This window comes from Microplitis mediator, chromosome 5 (assembly GCF_029852145.1).
Source record: "Microplitis mediator isolate UGA2020A chromosome 5, iyMicMedi2.1, whole genome shotgun sequence".
NCBI lineage: Eukaryota > Metazoa > Arthropoda > Insecta > Hymenoptera > Braconidae > Microplitis > Microplitis mediator.
Window position 1 is genome coordinate 22,114,561 of NC_079973.1, and position 25,476 is coordinate 22,140,036.

Consider the following 25,476-nt stretch of genomic DNA (forward strand, 5'->3'; position numbering starts at 1 on the left):
TATGTCTTAGTCGAGAAATCAAACTAACTCTACTCTATATACTCAGATCGTTTTTTTTTTTTTTTTAAATTTTTTATTACGTTTTGTTACTCTTGGTATCGACCACTCGATAAATTGTGGGAGAGTTACTCACTGCTCTACTGCATATATGACCGGCCGGTTTAGTCCACCAGCAAGCCCACGACTTCACTGCTTGCACCTTAACCATAACTCATTTTGTTTTATCTGATAACGTATCGCGTTCTACTGATTTACATTTTGTTGGTTTTTCTTCCTCGGGTACGTACAGAGGACATAAATAAAATTAAATTTTCACTCCATAAATATATTGAGCGAACCAGCTTTCAGAATGAATAATTATCCGCGAGATATTTAAATGATAATTAAAGATATTATACATTGAAAATAGTCAATTTAAGTCGTCGAACAAGACACCGGCAATTAATAAATAATATAAATTGATTTTCTACATCATATATTCACGTTGAGCTGTTTTAGTCGCGGTTAAAAGACCACGGTTTAATGAAAAACAGTCGTTATATAAAAGACCATTAAAGTCTCACAAATCAAGTCTTTGTACTCATAAACAATATAAAATAAAAATTGAGTATTAAACTTGTTGGTAAAAATAAATAAATAAAAAATAATAAGTGGTTAGTAAAGCATTACTCGAGCTCTTATTCCTTCCCTATTCATACATATAGTAATAGTAGCACGTGGACTCTGACACATGACTCAGTCACCAAAAGCCTATCTCACGCGATCAAAACAGAGTCGTGACCATTTCGCGACACTCTCTTTGACCGAGCAACTTTTATATTTCATTTCTAACTCGCATTGCTAGTCAGCCACCGCCTAGTTTTGTATTTTTTATTTTCAAATATATATGTATATATTTACGTATCACGTGCGTTATCGTTTTGCCGTATCCAAACGAACCCTCTGCACCAAATATAAAAATATATACATACACACATGTATTTATTTATTTGTACGTGCACATTTGAAACACAGAAGTGCAACTAATGTGCCGATTATTATCCCGCAATAGACCTTGCCACCCGGAAATGACGTAATTTATGTATAAACACCATCATCAACCATGTGAATTCTTTATGACACCGTATATACATTAAATAGTAATATATTCCGCGACTAGTTAAATGTCAAGCGCACATTACTATTGATTTAAAGACACGAACAACTACCACTACGAGCACTCTGGGACGTTAATGACTCGTCAGAGACGCTTGTTATGTGCGAGGTGGTAGAGTTAAAATAAAAGTTAAAAATAAAAAAGGCATTAAATTTAATCAATCAAAGTTATACGACAGGAGATTATGCTGGACATGACGCGCTTAATGTAGTCAAGTGAAATGAGCTTTTACGAGGCAGTGACGGCGTGCAAGCATCACTGCTGGTGCTTGCCACGATTACGAAGGTGTATATATATACTTATGCATATATGAAGCACAACTAGTGAGAGAGACGGATATAGCCGCGCTTCCTGTCCATTTTAATTGGGTTATTAACGGGTGCAAGCGTTTCCTGCCTTCTGTGACAAACACTATATATACGAGGAAGCCCCGACCCCGGTTGTGCTGGTGCTGATGCAGCTGCCACCTCGTCAGTGACGACGAGTAACGTCACAAGTCTGACTTGCGCATATACTATAGACTATATATACTCTATAACCCCATCGTCGTAGTCGTAGCCGTAGCCGTAGCCGTCGTCGTCGTCGTTTGTGTATAAGCCTTGACGGAAACCAATCTGTTTCATTTGTCTTTTACCGTTGAGACTCCAGACCCCATAAATATGCATTATACCCCGTGTGCTTAGTTCGTATAACTCATTCTCCCTTTATCATCCCTCTCGGTGAATTCCTCTTCTTCTACCTACCGCTGTTGAAATATATAAATATATATATACCTAGATATTCTACAAATGATATTGCCCAGTGTGAAACTGTCAAACTTTATATCCAAAACTTTATCCTGAATATCCAAAACCCACCTTACTCAATTATATATACATATATATATATATACATATACGTATACATATACCCCCTGTATTGTATAAACTTCTTGCAATGGTTGTTAATTCTCCCTATCTCGTTCTATAAATGAAACAAAACGAAATGGAACGACAACGGCGACTAGCATCGCTACGGTATACTAGCAAACTCCTCGTTTTCGATCTCAACTATAATTAAACGTCCGCATCGTTTATGTTTCACTTTGAGCTGTTGAGAAATTACGTTGGGAATCGTAGCAACTGCAGCAGTAGCAGCAATGAAACATTTGCAGACATGGTGGAAATAAATTTAGTATACACACCAACAATATCTCGAGTGAGTAACAAGCAGCAAGAACCAAGAGTAATACTAATACTGTACAGTACACTTGAATAAATGCTGGCATTGTTTGTTGTAGTTGTACTAGGAGCTATAGTTGTGTAATCAGATTGTCTTGGGATTACTTCTCAAAACTAAACTTTTATCACAGTTACCCAAGTGGTTTTCTCGGAATCGTGAAATTCATGATTTATATATTTATAATGCAAATTGTATACAGTAGTCTCGGGCGAATGAGTTGCACCACGACAATCTCCTTGTCTTGGTTCTGAGTTGGTACGTGTGTACATGTTAAATCTAAGTAACTTAGTACAATGCTAATAGCTATGCAGACGCGAAAATGTTATAAAGCTGGTGCAGCAACCCCCCGTGACATCCAACAGAAGTATGTAGCAGACTAGGTTAAAGTATATAAAGGATCTCTGAGGTAACAGTTGTGCTCGTAAATATGTAGAGAAGGCACACCGTATCTCTAACCAAAGAGGATCCTGCAGCGCTGGTGGCGCAAAGAGGGTGAAAAGATTCATGAATATACAACAAAGCCGAGCCGGTGGTGGACACGCTCGATGCATTGTTCTGTGGCTACCACACGTTCTCAGTGGCTTCCTTCCTGTACTTCCTCCTCCTCAGCAGTATCATTCCATCTATTGGGTTATTTCTACCCTCAGTGGGCCAGTTGGACAGTCGATCGATGGCCAAACCATTCACCTGCGCACTCAAGATCTTTATTTGCTTAACAATAATAATATATGTATATTAGTCCATAATTTATTCAAACATTAGAGTATTATTATTATTATTGTTGCTTATGATTCATGATGCTGCAGATCATTAGACCGTGATATCCTTGGAGATTTTTAGACAGTGAGGTCTCTATTATCCGTAGATATATAAGTTACTGAATAAACATTCGCTGGTCGGGTTGAGAATGTAGAACTAGGATGAGATCTAGAGCGTCTTGATCCATATTCATGGATCCCGCATAACACGCCTGGTGCCGAATACCAACGTCACTGGTGCCGCCACCACCATCGCCACAATCTCACTATCACTGTTGGCTTTTTGCACCTCTACACCATTTATTTTTATTTATTTTTTACACGGCTGTCCGTTCGCATTACTTATTCCCTCAGCAGCTGGTGTTGCTGGTCTATCCGTTCATCAGCGTCAAGAGCCCCTTCACCATTGTCAAATTGAACAATCTGAATAGTAATGATATTGATAATGATAATAATAAAAACAGATATGATAAATTTATTATATAACTAACAAACGTAAGCTTAAACCGACTGGAAATTAAAATATAACGCATCTATATTCCGACGACGAGAAATTTAAAACATAATTGTCATCGCGCTTGTCATACATGATTAACATAAAAATATTTTATCATAAATTACAATTCACTTGGTTAATTTATACTTTATTTAAGTATTTAGCAGTGAATGGGCTCAATTTATTCATTAAAAATCACTCAATGTAATGTACAAACTGGACGCAAATGATAAGGATGGGGGTTTTTATCGGATAAAGTTACTGCGGTTACATTTTTCATGTTTCACTTTGTACTAGATTGTAGTCCAATAGTTACGACTAGTTAACTCTCTCCTTCATCGGATACTGCTGATTTGCCGATAAGAGAATCAAGTATAAACAGGTTTTCTCGTGTGCGTCAACTCTTCAATAGTCTTTTTACAGTTATAATTTGTGACCGTAGGCTTCACCAACGACTTAAACTGCTTACGATTCAGCTACCGGTTGGATTATAACTATCGCTTCATTAATTTATCAGCATCAACAAGTTGGCTGATCACCATGTGGGAATATATTGTTCTCACATTATGTACCCATTGACAGAATACTAATTTACCCGATAAGACAACATAGATTAGATAAAATGATAGTGTAATAGTACCTTTGAGGAGGAAATTTCATTTCATTTTTTATAAATAAATACATACATACATACATACATACATACATATCGATACATATATAAAGGATGTATATCTTGTAGATCAGATAAATCGATTTAAATTGAAATGGCTTTCACTTAACTCTCAACATAATTATTTTTGTTGGCAGACCAGAAAGCTGAATATATTTACCGTTCGTTCTTTCTCGGGTTTCGGTTTAAATTTTATTGTATTTCACATCCCATTGACCGAGAAATGACACGTAATCGTGTACATAAGTGTCGTAATCCATTAATGCGTTGCAACAGTCAGTTTTCAGACTTTACTTTATTTTCGAATGTGTTTAAATTTATAGTTGTTTGTTTGTTTGTTTGTTTGTTTGCTTGCTTTTTTGCGGGTATCATTGTTTTATTTTTTTCGCCTTTATTCCTACCAAGTGTTCGAAATCCATTTGTGTTGCCGTTGTTTTTGTTGTCGTTGTTGCTGTTGTATTGTTGGTCGCCTCAGATATATTGGGAGAACTGGGACGCAATCCTTCCATTAACTTTATGACCCTTTCAGAAATCGTCGGTTTTTACCTTGAAATAAATGCTTTCTCACTCATTCTTAACAGGCTACTTGCACCCATCAATTGACGATTTCAAACTTTAAGTACATATATATATTGAATTCAACAATCTGAGATGTAATGTGTTGTGAAAGTTTATAATATTTATGATATTACTTTATTTAACTATAAATTTATTAAACTTTCGAGCAAACGTTATGTACATTCTCGAATCGAATGGTAATAAAATAAAAATTCAATCGCTTTCAATTTCCAATTTATTTTTATCGAAATTTCAGTCATCTAAATATAAAGTTGCCAATATCTATTTTTGTAAACTCGACACGAGTATATTAAATTTTCTGTGTGTTAAATTAGCATAAATTTGAAACAAAAGATCAATAGTTATGAAACAATCAGCAGAGTTAACAGCAGTGCATATTTGAAACAAAAAAAAATATATATGTGTATATAAATTGAACCATTTCAAATGTAAAATACCACCATTTGTAAATTTACGACTATGAATAATGGATTTTATAAAAAGCATGATACAGACAGTAAATACCGATAAAAGCTCCACTGTTATTTGATGGACGATTGCTCGATGTCATTTGGCGATGAGACTAACTTTTAAATCGATATATTTTTATACGCGTATACATATATCGAGAAACGACATGACGAATGAAATAAAATAGAAATTTTTATTAGATAACAGCACAAAAGGTTACCATGGGTTCTCATTAGCAAGTTAACTATTTTTGTTCCCTCCAGACACGTTTTATCCTGAAAAATACACAAAGTAAAACATCTTAACACTGACAATAAGTACCCGTAATCACGTCTCTGTTCGTTTGCAACAAAACACTGGATCAGTAATAACAGGGAACGAAAGAGGAAGACAAGACGTGTTAGGGGGAGGAAAACTCGTCAAAAGCTACGATCGTACTTATGTGGAATTAACTTTGTACGATTCACCATTAACAGCATCAGCATACCAACTTCTTCTTTGGCCTGATCTTCTCCCATCTCTCTTCTCCCCACCTCTTCTTCTACTCTCTGAAACATATCCCGTAAACGACGCTCATTTGTAGGCTTTCGGACGTGTATTCTATTGTTTCCAAAAACAAAAGGACCATGCCCGACGCGCGTTTTACTCACTCGAAGCCTCTGTGATGTCAAATAATACCTTTCATTATCGATTCAACTCCACTCTCACATTTATACGAACAAACACTAATACAGCCGTCAGGGATTTCGTAAGAGACTCAATCACCGATGGTTGATTGAATTTTTTTTCTCCGTCTTTTTCATTAGCCCAATTTCAATCAGACTAAAACTCCTTTTGGCAACCTAAAAATTTCCCCTCAGTGAAAAATATCAAAATAATATGATAATAAATATCTGAATGGTGATAATTTAATTGAATCGAATAATAGTGAGTTTGTATTTGTTGGCAGTTTAGCCCCGGACATTTTGACGTTTCGGGTGTTATTTTGAATAACGACGTGTCTATTGTGTGGCGGGATATGTGGAGTGGTACGGACGGTACGGTGCGGTTGCTCTTGTTCCAGGTTGCGCATCCATTGAGTCGTTGAATCGACTGCCGGTGTTGGTCATGTTCACTGATGGCCCCCTGGCCCTTCATACATCGCTCATCGGCACCAGGAAATAGAGGTTGCGAGCCGAGAGCCCGATAGCTGAACCGGATAACAGCCAAAGTAGAGATAGACGGCGGACAAGTGATGTACGTAACATCATATATTGTGGAACAGCGGTCATTCGTGCACGCCGTCAAGTTCGATACACACTGTTATGCTGCCAGTATTGTACAATCTACTGTGTAGTGGCGCAGACCCGAATCGTGTTGGATAGTAATTTGTGGTCTGGCCGATTGGCTCTCGCGTGACCGTTTCACTTTGATTATTGATGAAACGCATACTCGTGCCGACTTGCTGCTCGTTGCTAACCTTCACGATGATCCTTCTTCTCTCTACGATATCCATCTTCTCCTTCATCTCCCCAATCTTTATTCTTTTCACTTTTAGCTTCTCGTTATGTGTGTACAGTACATACATGTGTTGAAGAACAACAGAGTTTAAATTATCCAACCAGAAAAAAAATAAAAAAATTAGGGAATCGAAAATCGTCATTATTAACGTTCTTAGATTTCGTGAGAGACTTTTGTATATTTGACGGCGTGAGAACCGGTTTCCCTGATTTTTCTTATCGTTTAAGTACAAATAACTCTCGAGTCCAGGGTTTCCGTTGTTGTTGTTGTTGTTTTGTTGCTTTCGCTGATAGATCTATAATTCACTCGTTAACTCTGTCGGTATCTGTGGTGCATAATCCCCTGTATATGTTGTGTGATAACCGGAATTTATATGAGGTGTGTAATTTTAAAATTTAAACTCAATGATAAACACATTCACGAATTTAACTCGATGATAAACGCGCTTCTGACATGCATTAATATCGTATTAACTAACTCTACAACGGTGATTCAAATTGTATCTTGTCTTATCGAAACGACGTACGAATAAGGTACTTTGCATAACCTACAATCGAGCACGAGATATATATGTATATGCATATGTTTATGCTTGTATGTATGTAGATGTAGATGAATAAATGTATGTAATGTCGAGCAAGTTTAACGGCAGAGTCTCACACAAGCTTATCTGTGCCGGGAGAACATAAAAGCGATAGTGTTATCCATTTCTGTGAGTGCGAATAGTCAGCCATGAGGCTTTAATATTACTCTCCTTATTCCTTGCCTTCACTCTCAGTAGTACAACTTGTCGTTTTGCAAGATATTTTAATATGTATCCTTATTTCTCAACTCTGTAGATATATGCATATCTTTAATATACATAACACTTTGATCCGGTTATTAAACTCAAGAAGAAGAAGAAGAAGAAGAAGAAGAAGACGACGCCAAGTCACTTTCTAATCTCATAATAATTATCACTATAACTTTGCTCTCGACGCCTGCTAATTACTGACACTTCTACATATATATATACATATTATGAATGTAAATCATATTAAGATTGCTGGTGAATGAGTTTCCAGTTGTCGGTGATAGCTTCAAGTATCCAGTTTAAATGATTCTAGTTTTAATAATTGAAGTTGACAAATCATTTCCTGAACGAGAAATAATATCTTGTTTAGTATAATTACGCCGACCTATTAATTTAAAGCGATTTATAAGTTTAAAAAAAATAAATCAATTATTTATCTGCATACAAATCGATTTTCTGATACGATTATTTGATGTAATTTATCAATCTATAAATATACATACATTTATAGTGTACTAAATAAATTAAAAGGAATCGCTAAAAATAAATAAGATAAATGGTAAATGTTGGTTGACATGTCGGCGGATCGGCAAAGCGATTCATCGGTTAAATTTATAGATCGACATTTTAGAATTCACGCTCAAACCGTCTCGATTCATCGCGTTTTACGCTCGATTGGCATTTATCGTCCTGTGTACCGTCGTAGTCGTCGTTGATGTCATACGCTAACATACTGTCACAACTGCGCAATATATATACACACATGCACACACACATACATATATGCATATATACACTTTAATAAATATACACTAACATGGCATTTCTCGTTTATAACATAACGGTGAAAATTATTGCTGTCATAAATTTATCTTCGATTGGTAATTATTGTGCGCGGTAATATTTATCATCGGAATTCATTGGATAGCAAGTTGTATGTGGGACAGTTTCAATTGGCATTTTCGTCCTGTATTCTGAGTGTATTCAAGTACTTGAATAGCATATCTACATTATATTATTGTAGGTAATGCCAACAGCCTGGTCGCAATTTCGGTAATTTAACGACTCGATTTTCTCCCTCGTGATCTTCTCATTGTCACCATTAACAAAATCTACCAATAACCCGAACCCAAAATAATGATCTAATGAATACCGTTTAATTTTAAGTTTTTCCTAATAAAAAGCCAGTGATTAAAATGAAAAATGTCATCAGATAAAAGAAAAACTGAACTTTATGATTGCCGTGAGATTAAAATTGAAATTTATATTACAATTTTTTCTATTAACTAAAACTATGTATCGCGATTGTTGAATAATTAATTTTTAAATATTTAAAATACTCATTAAAGGTTTATTTATGACGTTTGTTATCATATTGCTTTTTAATTGCAACATTAAACATTTATTCATCATGGGGAGGTATAAAAAAATTGAAATATTACTTTTATCAGTATTTACACTGTGTCTTTCTAAACGCTGTATCTATTTCAATATTAACAATGTATAATTTACGAGATAACATATCACATGCAATTGAAATAAAAGTTAAAAAAAAAAACTGTCTAAAGGCGCACGCGAATAACTATGACCAACAGATAAGTATAGTTCGCGCGACGTCGGCATTCCCCGACTCGAAAACGTATATTTATATACTGTCGATCGACTGCTCGTGGTTTAAGTATTTTAGTAGAAAACTTTATATGTGTAAATATATATATAGAATAGAATAAAGTTTGTGAGAAGTGAACATTAGTTGGGACCCGTACTCGACAAATACAAGCGTGTATGTATCTCATGTGCGGTGTATGTATGCAAGTCGCGTTTTTCGCGCACACACTCAACTGTTACATTGCATTAAATCGAGCGTTCAATCTAATTCGATATATCAGAAACACTTGGAACGTGCCTTGTTTCTTTGTACATGTACCAGTATATCTTAAACATGTATATATTTATATGGACCTAAAAATATATGAGTAAGTCTCCTAGTGTACATACTTTCTAATCCTCACGTATCGATAGTACAGAGAATAATCTCGAGCGCTGACAGATTTAATATCTGGTGAACATCGCATAATGTAATGTTATTGGGTGGTCGCGAGGAGGATAAATGCTTGTGCCGTAAGTTATTTTATCTTTCTCGCTTGCTCACTCTTTTTGCACATATATACAGCTCGTGATGCATGTCTGCTCGCTGCGTGTACCGATCGATAGACACGATCGATAATGTCGGCGCGCGATAGCTGTGCGAACTGGCGGGCAAGTAGGCGAGATAATTGACAGCGATGTTTTATCTCTAACGTGATGGCATTAAAGCTCGATTAATTAATGTTGAGTTGAATTAAAAAATAGTAAAAAATAAAAATGAAAGGAAAAATAATTGAATTAAAATAAAATTAAACATTTATAAATTTTTAGGTTTAAATATCAAAGCTAAAGAGTTTGAGAGAAAATGAATTTAATAAAGAAAAAATATATGATAAATTATACGATGAAATTAAACTCACGACAATGGACACTTTGAGGTTGATTAAAAGTCACAAGACTACTTCTTGGTGGTGCCTTTGAGTTGCATAATTTAATTGTTAGGCAGTGGTTGGTTGGCTGGCACCCTGCTGGATTAATGAAGGCCGGTTAGGGTGAAAATCTTGGAGGCGTTTTATATACTGCACGTCGTAGACGGACGACTGAGTGAAGAAGAATGGCCCCCAGACGAGGGAAACGACCCGGAGCAGTCTGGGACAAGGATGATTACATAATTCCGCGAGAGTAAAGAGATGAGTCGTGTCGTTGTGGAGTGAGACTCGGCGATGGAGATGGCAAGGGCAAAAGAACTTACAGTTGTGTGGAATCAGTGTGACAGTAGACTCTGAAGAAATAAAATATCAAGAGAAAGCAAGTGGTGAATAAGCTTTATAGCGTTTGAAAAGTCGCGGAAAATGAGAGAGACTGGAACCAAAAAAGGGTTTACATCGGTTGTGTCTGTTGATGGTAGTAGTCGTGCTGTTTTAGCTAGCATGTCTATGTCATTTATGTGCTAGCTACACGAGTACTTTACTTTTGTGCTGGGATGGGACAAGCAGCTTAGGAACGCCCTTCCTAAATATAATTCATCGCTCTAACCAACTATCTACTCTATACAACCCATCCTCTCTTTCTAGCTCTTATTCACCCTATCTAATTCGAGAGAAAGAGATAAATATAGAGAGAAGGAGAGAGTACAGCTCGTGCACAGCGTTATTTATGGAATCACAGCTGTATATGCGGATTCGGAAAAGCGAGCGTTGCTGGTGTGGCGGAAATGGGGCGAGTCGACATCGCTTCTCACCCTTCACTGCTGCTGCCTCAACTCTCCTCACTCACCCTCTCACTCATCGCTCTGAATCGCTCGTCAGAATAAAATGGACTGGCCGCACTACGCGAGGCGAGTGAAGCAGAAATGGCCTATTGGACTTGTTCATTTTTTTTTTCTTTTTTCTACCTCTTTATTTATTTTTGGCTGTTAAAAACGTGAAATAAAAATCCAGAGATGAGAATTATCAGTTGCCCGGGCAATTTTTCTCGTACAACGATATACACGCCAAATATATATGGACAGTTGGAGAGAAGGAGTATATAAAAACGTGTGTTAAAATGGATGAGAGATCATGTGTCATTACCAAATAGTAGAGGGTAAATTGTGCGAGAGAGGATGGAAAAAGGAAAACATTAAAGAGTTTGCTAGTAAGTGAGAATGAGCTTCAGCAGTAGTAGTAGTAAAAGTATTGCTGGTGATAGCAGTGGTGGTATAGTGGGTCTCCGATAATTGGCTCGATATTCTTCTTCGGGATTTGTGTCGTCGTTTTATTTTTACGAATGAGAGAAGCAAGACCAAATAATGGTTGAATCGAGCTGGTCCGAGATAATTGGCTCCCGAGTTAACAAACGAATAAGAGTAGTAGTAGTACAAGCGCGGCGGACGCTGCACTGCCTGAAGAGAGAACAGAGACCAATAGAACTTTACTACTAGTATTCTACTAGTATTATTATTACTACAACTACCATAACGGTAGGTAGCCAACGAATTTGACGGTTTATCATCGCGTCCGATAATTAACGCTGGCTCGGAATCATCCCCCAGTTACAGCAGCGAGTCGATATACATTCGGCTCGGCTTGGGGTTGCCTTACTACTACGAGAGGAAATTAGAAAGTGGAGGTAAAATCAGGCTGTGCGATGCTGAAGGATGAAATGCCCCGGGTTATTAGTTTAGGAGGCAACTGTAAAGTACCTTGAAACAAAGTCTCTGTCTCAACGACGGCATCTCTCACGGGTAATCAATATGCGAGTAAAATTCACTCCTTCTCTTGGTCTCTATCCTTATTCGATCTCCTTGTCCCGCGATCGTAGGTAGCTCGACTTTAACCCCACAAACTCCACCCGCAAATGATCCCAGACAGGATCTAAAACCCTCTTCCCTTTATTCTGGCAGCTGGGACAAGACCACCGTATCTTTGGTTAATAAACTCTGCTCAGAGACTACTACCGGGACTCCTGACTTGTCTTGACTCGATTTAACGTCGTGAAATCCCCCATCGTATTATAACTGCTCTAATGCCGGTAACTTTACTCTCCTCTCCCCTATACTCCACTATCCTCCACTCAATAATATATAGATGTATAGATACATACATAATACACATAATATACTTCCGAGTAACTAAACTTTGCCTTCCTTTGTTTGTTTTAGTCCAAGCAGCACCGCGCTGGGCTCACTCGATCAGCTCAAGGAGTACCTGACAACTGCGGGCACTTGTAAGTGCGGTCTCGAGTGCCCGCTTAGACCAGAACAAGTCTTCAATTTCGATCCCAAGGTAAGTCACTCATTATATTTATCCCTATAGTTGACATCCATTCTTCTCACAATAAAAATGCTGATTAATTTACTCTGTAAATATCAAAAAAACACTTTGATCTTAACTTACATTACGTCAATCTAAAAACGTAATAGTGACATAAACCATCGGCCAAACATTGCAAAATTGACTAACCTAGGATGTGCCTTGGTTTTATACTAGTCATACATTCAAATAAATATATAGACATATGTATAAGGTACACAGTGAGGTATTTTAATAATAAGGATTCAATGCACAATTACTGTCATGTTGTGATAAGCCTGACACGCTTTACGATGCCAGCAGTAGTTGACTTTACACAATATGTATCACATTTACAATATTCGGTACAATACACAACGACACAAATATACATATATATATTTATAACCAGAACGCGAATTACGGAGCTGTATAGCGATAATAATCGATTTGTAGCGTTAAGCCGCAGAGCGAGGCTGACCGAGCGTGGTTTTACATGCATCAATTGACAAATCCGGCAAATCAGCAGTATGCTATCGACTCTCTCGAGCTCCTCTTCCTTCTGCTCTATAATCGAGAGAAATCTCCATGGAGATATGTGGAACTATTTCAATATGATCGTGACATGTGTGAACTCTGGTTATTCACAGAGCTATTAAATTATATTTTTTTCCTTCTTTGAAATATTTATTTCTTTTTTATTCATTCTTCCTGCTAATTTGTCTTTCTCTTTTCTTTATTTTATCCCATCGAGAAAATTACACTGAATTAGAGAAAGCCAACTAGATGGAGGAGGAGATACCTGGGAATTCACTTGGGGATTCGAGAATTAAATGAATGTGAAATGGGAACGTGAGGTATCTTTAAAATTTCCGTAGTCGTATCATTCTCTCTGGTTTGAATCACCAAATCGTTCTCAAATGGAGATGAGTATGAAAAAAAAAAAAAAAATCGCGAATGAGCGAGCGAGTTGTAAAAAAAAAAAAATGTGAACCCAGAAATGATAAAAAGACAGAATGGAAGAAAGAAAAAATTCATTTATGCACCACGTAGACGACAACGACGGCGACGACGACGTCGAGAGAGCGTATAATTGTCTGTGCACCTGCTCTCTATCCACACACTCGCACACATACTCTTGTCTGGTCGTTGGAGAAAAAGAATGCATAAATTTTTTTTTCATCCCAAATGAATTATTGTCATGTGCGCGGCACTGTAACATTTTATACCAGTAGATATATATACAAGTACATACAAAATGCCGAGATGAAGAGAATAACGTCCGGCGCGGTCAGGGAGCACCAATTAAACCGCCGTAAAGCTTTATAATTGGCAACACTGTGATTATTCTTAACGACCTACACCGTACCGTCATTACATTATCATAACGTAGGGCTACCGATATAATTCTATATAGAAGAAAGCATATATTTTTTTCTTACACATGACAAATGCATCACCGTGTCATAAAAATGTCTCACGATAATATTTTAATTAATGCTGAGCACTAATGCTTGCCAAAAATATTTCAGAGCAAATAAATAAGCCAAGTACATTTATTATTTTTTTGCCTGTCATGACGCAAATAAAGATACTTTTTTAATGCCCGAAAATATTTATTGTCGAAAATAAACATCCGGTCAGAGGGTAACAATTAAGACATCGTAAAACGGTGGGCTACAGCCGACTTACAACAAAACGATAACTCTTACTTAGCTTAACAGTATAACGACCATCAGCGTCATCGCATTATCATAACGTGACTTCCAGGGTTTGCTCAGTTGTACAATAGTCCTGTACAAATTCTCAAGCGGGAGCTAAATAACAATATTAAACCAAATATATAGAGATACATAAACGGAACTCTGATTTGGTATCTAGTTTCTGGGCTCGTAAATCCAAGTGGTCACGTTTTCGCGGACAAATTCCGGTGGATTGTGTGTTTGAATATCTGCGCACACGGATGTGAGAAAGGCTCGGTTGGTTACAAGTGTCTTGACTCGTAAAACGAGTAGCTGTGAGTGAATATTTTGCCGCTTGATGCTTTCCACCCTCATCCTCCTCATGCTCTATAGCACGAGACTTTTCTCTGAAAATATATTCGTATATATACATAAAATCCCTTCAGCCTTTTCCACCACCGCATCTCACCGATTAAATCTCACAAATCTGCAATGCAAAGCTACGTGGTACCTCAACTGTTGGTTGGGTTTTCTCTTATTCTCTCATACTGTCCATTCTATCCTCTCGACTGGCAGCGGTTACGGACAATGAAAACAAGATGCTCGACAGACCGGGAAAATCGACGACGAGGGCATGGAAAGAGCGAGAAACGGATAAGGGGATCTCTGCTCCGGCACAGTCATTTATAAAATATATAATAAAGAGAACAAACTGAGAGAACAAACAAAATAAAAATTTAAAACGAATAACATATAATGAAATTTAAAAGTTAAGTGAGCCGACCGATTGAAACGTCCCGGGTGGCTCAACCCACTTTATACATACGTTTGTTTGTTTGTTTGTACAATACCTATATACACGCGATCAACAATCTTTATTCCACTTTACACACCACATAAAACATCACATACATTATTATGTTAATCTTACGACTCTATCATTTATCCGGCACTCGACATCCCACGCCCGTGGGCCCTTTTATATTTCATTTCATTTTATTTTATTTAGTTTTCGCCGGACAGTTAACTGGTACCAAAGTTCTTTAGCATCAATCACCCCACCGTAACTATCCCCGGAACGATCTTACATTACATTTAATAAAATAACCCGGTAACATCTGCATCGTGTGTACGAAAAAAAAATTATAAATACGAATTGGCATGCCCGGTTCTGCGGTTGCTTATTGGTCAGGTGCACATTATTATTTTTAAAATAATTATCACGTCGATCGATGATGGAGATATCGTATTTTTAATTTGGATTTTCAACCACCTTCGCCTTCTCTTCCTCTTTCTTGTCGTATCCACCTCCTGCTTCCCATTCTGCTGATGGTGCCTGTGCTCATTCTTCTTCTTCTTCTTCTTCTTCTTCTTCTTCTTCTTGTGCTTCGGCTCATTTAAGCATCCGCTTTATTTATTGCCATTAGCTCAAAGTTATGGATTGTTTGCGTGACACATGGCTTTTTATTGCCCTATAGGTTCAAAAATCTATATATATATACATATATTAATATAGATATATTTATTAAAATATAAACTAGGGAGGAGACTTGATAAAAAGAAATGATGGATTGTTTTTAAAAAAGTATAATCATAAGTTGTTGGTTTATGAGAAAGTTAATAAATTTTGTTTATGGGCAGCTGTGGGATATAATTGGAAAAACTTTACGAAAATTGTTCGACAGAGTTGTGTGTTTTTTATGTTTATTGTCCGAGAATAATAAACGCCAGAGAAGAAGAGGAAGATTTATTTTTGGTGTGGGTTTTTGTTGACTGTAAGTCTCTCACTTGAGAGAAAAATAGAAAAGAATGGGCTAGTGAGGGAAAAGAAAAAAGAAATAGGATAAGAAGAAGATGGAGGAGGAAAAGACATCAATTGCCGACGGCGAAACGACTTACGGATATTTTCGGAAAAAGAGATGTAATCTAGCGGACCAAGTCCGGAAGAAATCAACTTGGACGAAAGCGTCGAAAGTTTGCCACGAAGCAATCGGATTTGAGAATGAAGAAGATCTCAACTTCGCTGGAGTTTGTGGGAATGAAAATAAAAAAAAAAAAAAAAAAAGCCTTTGGGGTTTATAATACAACGAAGACGAGGACACCGCGACGTAGATCGAGTGGAGTTTTTAGGGTTCTGAAAGTATACGACGTCGACCCTTTGTAATTGTGCGAGGGTTGGCACACACCCGACAATGAATAGCATTCAAGTGCTGGTGCTTCGACTGCTGCTAGCACTACTGTTGGTAAGAAGACTAAAAAAGACTCGATGATCTAAAAAGAAAGAAAACTTTTGATGTATAGACTCAAATGAACGCTACAAGTATTTACACGCTTGTCCTCATCTTTGTTTCCTCACTTTTATTTATTACTCCCCTTTATTTTATGCTTTTTTATATCTCCGATGAGAGCTAAAACGAATTCTTCTTCATCTCAATATTTTTCTTTGGATAAATAACTATCGAGGTATTTAATGTACTCCTTTATAAGGAATAAAATTCTTTGAAATAATTTTCCTCAGCACAAAGCCAGTTTAAATTGTTATTATTAAAATATTTTCATATTTTATATTTTTTCAAAGCTTTACTTTCAATTTCTTTTCATATTTAATGAAAATATTATAATTCAATCGTGAATTTATAATACTTGTTTTAAAATAATTAAATTTTTATAAAAATATGTCAATTAAAGTACACTCACTAATGCTCATTATTTTATTAATGACACTTGGATAAAAATTATGACATAAAAACGAGCCCCGTAAAAATATGATGATTATCTTAAAATACTCCTGGCGCTGACTCGAGTGTTAATTTAAAAGCACATTAAAATATCCTGCAATTTAAGATCCGAACAAAAGTGAATAGTATTTTTAATTGCTGAGTATTTTATAATATAATGAAAATTTATGCAACCAGGTTTTTCCGATAAAACAATAAAAGAAGTATCTACCAGGCGGCAGGATACCAGAGGATTAAGTCGAGTAGCCGAGAAAGCATGTTTAATATTCAAGTCACAACACTTGCTGTTTCTTTATATCCATGATTTTATGTGTGACTGTGTGTAAGTGTACATATAATAATAATATACAGTGACATAAAATAAGTCGTGAGAGCAGGTATTCTCTCTAACTCGTATTCTCATGAATTCATTCACCACTTCCGATAATTCAATAGATAATTCGATTTGCTGAGAATCGTATAGTAAGAGAGTAGCTCTCGGTAGCAGAACAACTTGGATCTGCTGTTGAAATTGAATTTCTCTTGATAAAAATTGTATCGCCTGGTTTCACGCTCTTATTTCCTTCCTTATATCTATTTCTGTTCTTTTTATTTCAACCCCCGATACAGCAAAAGCAAACTCAGACCATACTACCAGATACACAGAATATCTACTACTACTACAGAGATAAAAAATTAAATAAACTCTCTTACTGCTTGAATTATTTTTCTTCACTCTTTGGCCTCACCTCCCACTTTATTATTATTTTCTTTTTCATTTATTCAGCCTCTCATTCACATCCAATTGCTCTTTCTCTCGCAGACTTTGTCGGCCGGTTGGGACGTATAAATTTATTGCGCTCATTAACTTGAATTATGGCATCGAATACGTTCAAAGTTTATAAACCTTAATACGATTGTGTGTAAGCTGAATAAGGATACTGGTATTGCTGGTTCATATAAATATATATATGAAACACACTCAAATTGTGGTGGTGTTTGTATTAGAATTACGGTATCGAAATGATTCTACATGTTATGCATCACCCCAGCACAAATAAATCCGTACATAAAGCTGCATGCAATAACACTCATTCCTTCACTCGTTATTCGCGGGTTTTATTTATCTCTCGTGTGGCTGGTTGGTACAGAACCTTCGAACTTGAAATGCTCATACATAATCCCCTTCAATTCAATCGTGCTCATTCATACCACTCTTACTCACTCACTCACTCACTCACTCACTCACTCAATCCCTCTCAATGACTTATGTCTATTTTATTCATGCTAAACACGAAAACCCCTCGAGCTACGGAATAATTCTTGACTTGTGTCACCTGCAATCTAAATAACCAACCCTCAATTTCAAATAACCGCCTTTTTCCTCTCTCTTACTGTCTCCAATCGAATCTCCGTTAAATGTCTCGCACAGCTACTCGAGATTCCCCTACTGTCGCAAATAATGAAAAAAGACCGAGCAGAAATAATAAAATGAAATGGAGAATAAGAGGTGATGTCAAAAAAATAAATGGTTAAAGAAAGTCTTTAATACGATTTTATCCCAAGCTGAAGATTCATCTGAGAATGTCGCGATTTTGGACAGGGATTCACTTCTGGTGCAGCTATTCACTAGTGGTGGGTGGTTGGTTGGAGTGGATCAAGTCGGATTGGCTTGAGCTTCCTCCCCGGTTTCTGGAAAGGAGAATAAAGTAGAGAGTAGAAGTAGCAGTAGAAGCTCGGGTGGTGATGCCGCGACGCGCATTGCAGCGTATCGAGGCGGTGGAGAGTCAAGTGAGAGCCAGCTAAAGAAGAAAGGGGATGAGACTTGCGGCCGGGGTGGAAGAGAGCTTAAAAGGGGAATAGAAAACGGTGGGCAACCCGAGCAAGTACTGCCAGGGACACTTGAGGTGAATGTTTTGCGAATGGTCGGTAGATGTCTGGTTTGCTCGAGGCTGATATCGACCTGGCTCGCTGGAGCCGTCGACCTCATCCCCTTGGCCCCTTTAACCCCCTACACGCCTTAGCTCCACCACGTCTTTCTTTCACTCCCCACACGTCTTTCACCCCTTCACCATATTTACCAGCTTTCTCTATTTGTCCAAGTCTTTTTTTTTGCATTCTAAAACTCCTTGTGTATGTTTTTTATTCTCATTCTCATGGTTCTTTCTCTCTTACAACTAGCAAACTCTTTTTCTCTTTTATCTACCCCCTGCTCTTGCCCGAGCTCACAAACTATCTCATCTTTCTCAGTCTTCTTCAAGACGACATTTGTTTCATACGGTTCAACTCGTCCGATTTCTCGTGTCGTTTTAGCAACCTGTCATGCTCTCCCACCCACATTTATTCCTCCATCTCTTACCTCTTACTGCTTTAGTTTTCTTTTTTTCGTTTTTCTTCTTCCTCCCGTTCTTTTTTTATCTACACAACTGCGATTTAGCCTGCACCTGCATGCTGATGTAACATCCGCCGGTATCCTTTCGTCTTACCCTTTGCAGCTTGGAACCGTCGCGTACTCTCAAGAAATCCTCATACTGCCATCACTGCACCCCCCGAACGTTTCATTCCTACGAAGTTGTCAGTGTCTCGCACCCCCTTTCCGGTTTCATCTGGATTTCGCTCTCCTTTCTCGCTCATTCGACTGGATACAGTACATATGTGCAACTACAATAGTACATGCTCAGTATTTATATACCTATATATGTACATAGACTACTACATAGAGAGCTCTTCTATTCCTTGGCTGCGCTTTCTCTCATCCCTATCCCGACAGAGACTCGTCTTCAATCTAGTGGGTTGTCTGGAACAATATGACCTCGGCCCGGAATCCGGTGCGAACCCGGCGACGATACAATATCCGAGAAGTTTGTGCCGTACATTTCCGTCAAGTTTATACATACACCTACCCCCTACCTATATATTCTGCATAATAAATACATATACACAGACATAAATCTAAATATATATACAAGCATCATGATGAACAGCAGAATTTAGACAATGCTCTTGCAAAGTTTACGCAGCAAAGACCCGCTAATTGTTTATCACTAGTGAGTAGGCAATTCGTACACTGATTTAATTGAGTGCCGTTTAACATTTCGACAGCCATATTTTCTATTTAATTTTATTATCTGCATAGCCTTATATTATATATGTATGTACACATAATTCCACCAGCTCATCCGTAAGTTCAACAGCCATGGAATTTACCAAAAACTTTCTCTCCAAGCTCAATTCAGTCTTCAAAGCACTCTCTACTCACGCGAACAAACAAGCAGAGAAAAACAGAGCTGCTGATATGGTGGTGTAGTAAAAGTAGCAGCAGCAGTAGTAGTAGTGAGAGCGAGGGTGAGGGTTCTATCCGATTCTCTCTCATCGTTTTTGCATAAATCACCGCGAACCCGTGTTCCCGTTTAAACGTGAAAATTTTCTCGCGTGGTTCTAGTTATATGGTGATTCACTGGGTATTGTATAATCTGATGGCGTATGAGTATCGGTGATGGTGGTAGTAGAGGTTGGCATAAAGAGAGTGTGGTATATAGAAAGCTGGTGCTCGAAAGATCCGTGTTCCAACCGCTTGGTGAGAGAAGTCGAGAACTAAGTCCCCTTGGCCTGGTCTAGCTGAAATGCCTGAGATAATTTACGATGGGCCCAAGTGAGAGACAGAGATGGAATTAAAATATACATATGAAATAGGTGTGTCAATGAAAAGGAGCTGAGTGAGACAGAGAGAATTTAAATGAAGAGAGTAGGACTGTGAAACAGTAACAGTCTGCTTCCGCTGTGAAATATAATTCCCTGCACATTCACGGTTGGATAATCCTCGTTCACTTTACATGAAAACTTATTACAGCTCCGCACAGTAGCACCCGGTTGCTCGCTGGCACCCAACAGCACCAACAGCAGCACACTGTGTGCCATTGTTATAATACGCCCGCGCGTTCTACTTCAGCAACGTGTAGCCATGACAAGAGCAATTACATTTTTAAATTACGTTACACGATATTAAGCCCTTTCTTTCATTCTTTCTTTTTCTTTTTTATTTTCTCCAGCTCTTTCTTTCATTTCTTTATTGTTTTTTCTACGCTTTTTCCCTCTTTCCAGAGAGCCACGGTCGCCGAGGCCAGGCCAAGCTTGTCCAACGACGGACAGACATTCTCCATTTTCTCATTTCCATCAACTCTATTCTTTATTTTTCAATTCCCTCGTTCTACCGCGGCTGCATTTTTCTTCCGCTCTATATTATTCAACTTTTTTGTTTCACGTTATTTTTTAAAAAAATTCACAGTCTTTAGATTCTTTGACACTGTTAAATTATACCGTCTCTCATCGTTAATTCAAACCAGACAGATATAAAATTATTTAGAATTAAATGTCGTGGCTTTGTAAATATACATTTTTTAAACTTCACTCTCTTTTCTCATTAAAAGGAAAGCAATAAAGAAAATGTAATTATTTTCATTTATACTTTTCATCATTTAATAATAACATTCGCCAGGCTTTTTTTTCATTATAAATAAATTACTTTTCATTTGCATTATTCACTTTGATACTTTTGTAAACTGTCAATTTAAATTTTATATAAAAAACTCTAAAGTCTTTGATTTAGCAAAATAATTCCAGACGTATTTAAATGACGTATGAAATATAAAATAAAATTTAGCATTTGATAGACATATTTGTATACAAATAATAATATTATAAAAAGAGTTTGGTATATTTATGGCGGCATTAAGCTCAGCAGCAATAAATCCTCAGAAAGTTGTTCATTTATGTTGGTATTTCCTCGTCGACCTATTCAATTTGCGGGTGTTTCGTGCTTTCATTCTATTCTATTCACTCTTCTGTTCCCTTTCCCATATCTAGAGCAGTGTAGTGCAGCTCCATATACACAGTAGTTTGTGTACAAGCATCGGTAGTATACCAAGACAAATGAATTGAAGGCTGTGGCTTACACTCGTAGACATTAGATACAGAGTACACACAAGGACCCTCAATACGACTACAAGGACAGTACCGTACTGTAAAATGCAGAAGTAAAGGATACAGAGAGCGGTCGTTTGAGCGTAAAACGTGAGACGATGAAACAGAACGTGCGAGGGTGTGAGTGATGTTCCATACAAATGGCACTGCCAATGCCATTTCAGACTCACTGACTAACTTAGAGAGGGAGCGAAATGGTTAAATAGTAGAACATTCAGTAGTACAGTAGAAATTCTCAGCCGACTTTGAAGGAATTGAAGAGAAAGAAGACAAAGACACAAATGTCGAGACGACGACAACCAGCGACGAACGTCGTCGACGAGCATTGTGTCGCGACAAAGTCGTCGACGATCAATAGGCAAATCCTTTATCCTTTATATATTATCCTCTCACCCAGAATTTTAACTCGTTCATTCATAGAAAATTCCTTTCATCAAAGGTCTAATACTCTTTAGCCTTTACCTTTAACCTCTTTCTCTTATCTTCTACTCCAACTTTTGCTTTTATTATATTCTGGATTTTTTATTATTTAATTACCGCACTAATATATTTTTTGTTCGCCCCAAAATTATTTTTTTATTACTTGAGTGACGTCCTCGTCTTCTGTCGACAGTGGATTAACCCGGCTTGTGTATTCGCTCATGTTATTTTGGTAAAAGTGAGTAACGTTGGGGAAACACGAATAATAACAGCAGAGAATAACGTTGAGCGTATAACGTAAACCACTTGCTTTTGCGCCACTTGAAGCAGCTCTCGGTTACGTGTTTTTAGGCACATGTGTTTGTGTACATACCTTCCTCATTTATATACAACATACCTTAATATGTATAAATATACATATACAAATGTATGTATACGTTGAGTGAAGTATGAAGTATGCGCGTGTAAATAACCCGCGCGTCGGCTAAATTCTCGTGGCACACCAAAGTCGAGGTCAAACGCCTTGGTTATGCACGTCTATGCACTTGTACGGCTGTACATTGTGGGTTTATGTTCTCTCGGCACTGATGCCTCATCTCTTCTCCTCCATCTCCTCTCTATACAACATACACACTCGAAAACACAACTTAGTGAGTGAGTCAGTGAGTAAACGAGCAGAGAGATGAGAAATAGGGAGAATGACCACGACCACATAACAAGAGAACTTGGCCACGATCTTTGTCGTGTATGCATACGTACATGTTTATTTTATCATGTCTCTCCGTATGTTTTTGTTATGTATGAGGAGCCAGACATCGGCAACACGGCACGACTGAGGGTGGACGATGAATTGCTCGATGGGTGTGCACTGGCCGAGTGTGGTGTGCATGGCGTAAGTATGCATGAGTAACAATTTGGCGACTGTTGATTTTCCGAGTGAAGCTTCGTTAGAAATATGGTAAATTTCCGAGTTTATTGTTACACTGTATACACACCGTAGAGCTGAATATAACAGAGATGAGGGAAACCCCCAAGTGGATTCAATGTATTTCCAAATGTAAATTTAAATGTAAAACGGATTAAACAATCATATTGTCATTCATTTAAATTCAATTTAAATCCCATAGCGTATCACTATTTATCTGCGAACAACAAATATAGTTTTATTAATATAAATAAATATTTATATGTTTATTTATATATATACGGAGACATTGATGTTGACTTAACAAAATAAACCGACAATGTAATATTTGTTGTATATTTTGTGGATGAAAATTTATATTTGTATGAGGATTGAAAAACGTATATTACACACTATATTTTTATAAATTCTTTTTTTTGTTATCGTGAAAAATCTATATGTATATATTTATGTGCGGTATAAATACAATATAGTGAAAGCCGCTGACAGGCTATATTCGTCCATATATATTTGAGGAATATTTCAATATATACGTTTTTCGCATATTCGACTAGTCCATTGTGCCCGGGGAATATCTTCGATTCACCTTCTATCCCATACTTTTGCAACTCCTACTGCTCCTCCTTTTTCTATCTTATATTATACACTGTATATTCGTATATACACTACAATATATATGACAGAAAAAGTATTTCCGCTTATTCTTGCATCTTTTATACTTTTTCACTGTGGTTGAACAGTCGCAGCTCTCTTATCGCTTTCTTACGGGTAAATATATACATATATATATGTACGAACATGTATCACGAATAACATTACGCAGAATGTAAATGAAAATCTATCCTACATAGATACGAATACTTATGATATTCATGTTCGGAGTACAGAAAATAGAGCCGTCAAAGAAATACTTATTAAATTTATTATAATTCTATTTTATATATTTAAAGTAGCTATCATTCGTTCGTTTCTGTCGCTGCAAAAATTCTTTAGGTTATTTTTCAGCAAAATAAATTTCGTCCTCGATAATTGACAACGAAAATATTTCTTCTTGACGATAAATTATAACGCAGTACGAAAACAGTAAAAAAATTCGATTAGAGTTTTAAAATGAATAAATGAATCACTGGTGCATCGTAACTGTCGTAACTTGAGAGTAGCAATAGCGAAATAAAGGAATTAGTAGGAAACACCAGGGAGAGATAGAGAGAGCTCGTCGAGTGGCAATCGAATTATCGAACACGCCTGGAACACAGTGTGTGTGGTATCGCCCGGGTTCCCGGGATAGTGGTTGAGGGTTGAGGGTTGAGGGTTGAAGGCAGAGGATAGACTGACCAACAGAGAGTAGAATTGAGTGGAATAGTGGCGGCGCGGGTGACGTTCCTGCGGTATTGAACTACTAGATACATACACACAATACAGTTAGTACAGAGAGTGATGTAAAGCACATTTCTCTATCACACTCCTATATATATATGTATACTGACATCTTCTACTCCCTTTGGGCATCTGCTGCTGCTAGTGATATACATATATGTGTATTGTATCCGTAGTTGTCCATTCGATTCTCTCAAACCTATTGGCAATTGCCACCGCTGAACTTTATTGGTACGTACCGGCACGTCGATGTGCACACCCGCAAATGTGTGTTTATGCTTTCGTACGTGGCTGAGCAATATGTGGTCTCACAAATAGTAAATGTATACTAGTACATGTGCTTGCACACTAGTGTATTTGTTGAGGATGAAATGTGCACTTGTCCGTACATTTAATACTATAGTCCAATCAACAATGAATGTATGTATGTATGTATGTGTACATATATGTATGTGTATGTGAAAAAGAGAATGAGTAAAATGATCAACCGCGCTACTGTGGCCAAGCCGTATTTAATTAAACTCGCGAGATACATGACGTAAATTCTATCAGTGATAAATAATTAGTTTTGTACTTTTTAAATAGTACTTTAGTTTGAACAAAAAAAATTTTATTCAATTTATTTTTAATTTAAATATTTATTGAAAGCCATTATTATTTTTTCTATTACTATTATTATTGTCAGTGAAAATGTTTTAATTAGTATTTTAATTAATAAAAGTTTTAATTATCGACTAACCTACATATATGTATATAATAAAGCGGAAAAATAAATTATTAAAAGTAATTAATCGTTGAAAGAAATAGATAAGATCAAAAGATAAATTCCTTTTGATCAGAAACCGAATCGCAAAGTAATATATTAAATAATATATATAGTTTTCCGTAAA

At 37.0% G+C, this 25,476-nt stretch overlaps 1 protein-coding gene across 5 annotated transcripts in view; it reads left to right on the plus strand.

Moving 5' to 3' along the window:
- LOC130667315 (homeobox protein 5-like) overlaps positions 1 to 25,476 on the plus strand; it is a 173,513-nt gene that overhangs the window by 96,721 nt on the left and 51,316 nt on the right. For all 5 annotated transcript variants that reach the window (XM_057468823.1, XM_057468822.1, XM_057468824.1 and 2 more), the window contains one exon: positions 12,356 to 12,479. In XM_057468823.1, the coding sequence (XP_057324806.1) occupies positions 12,356 to 12,479 (124 nt within the window). The remainder of the gene's footprint in view (positions 1 to 12,355; positions 12,480 to 25,476) is intronic.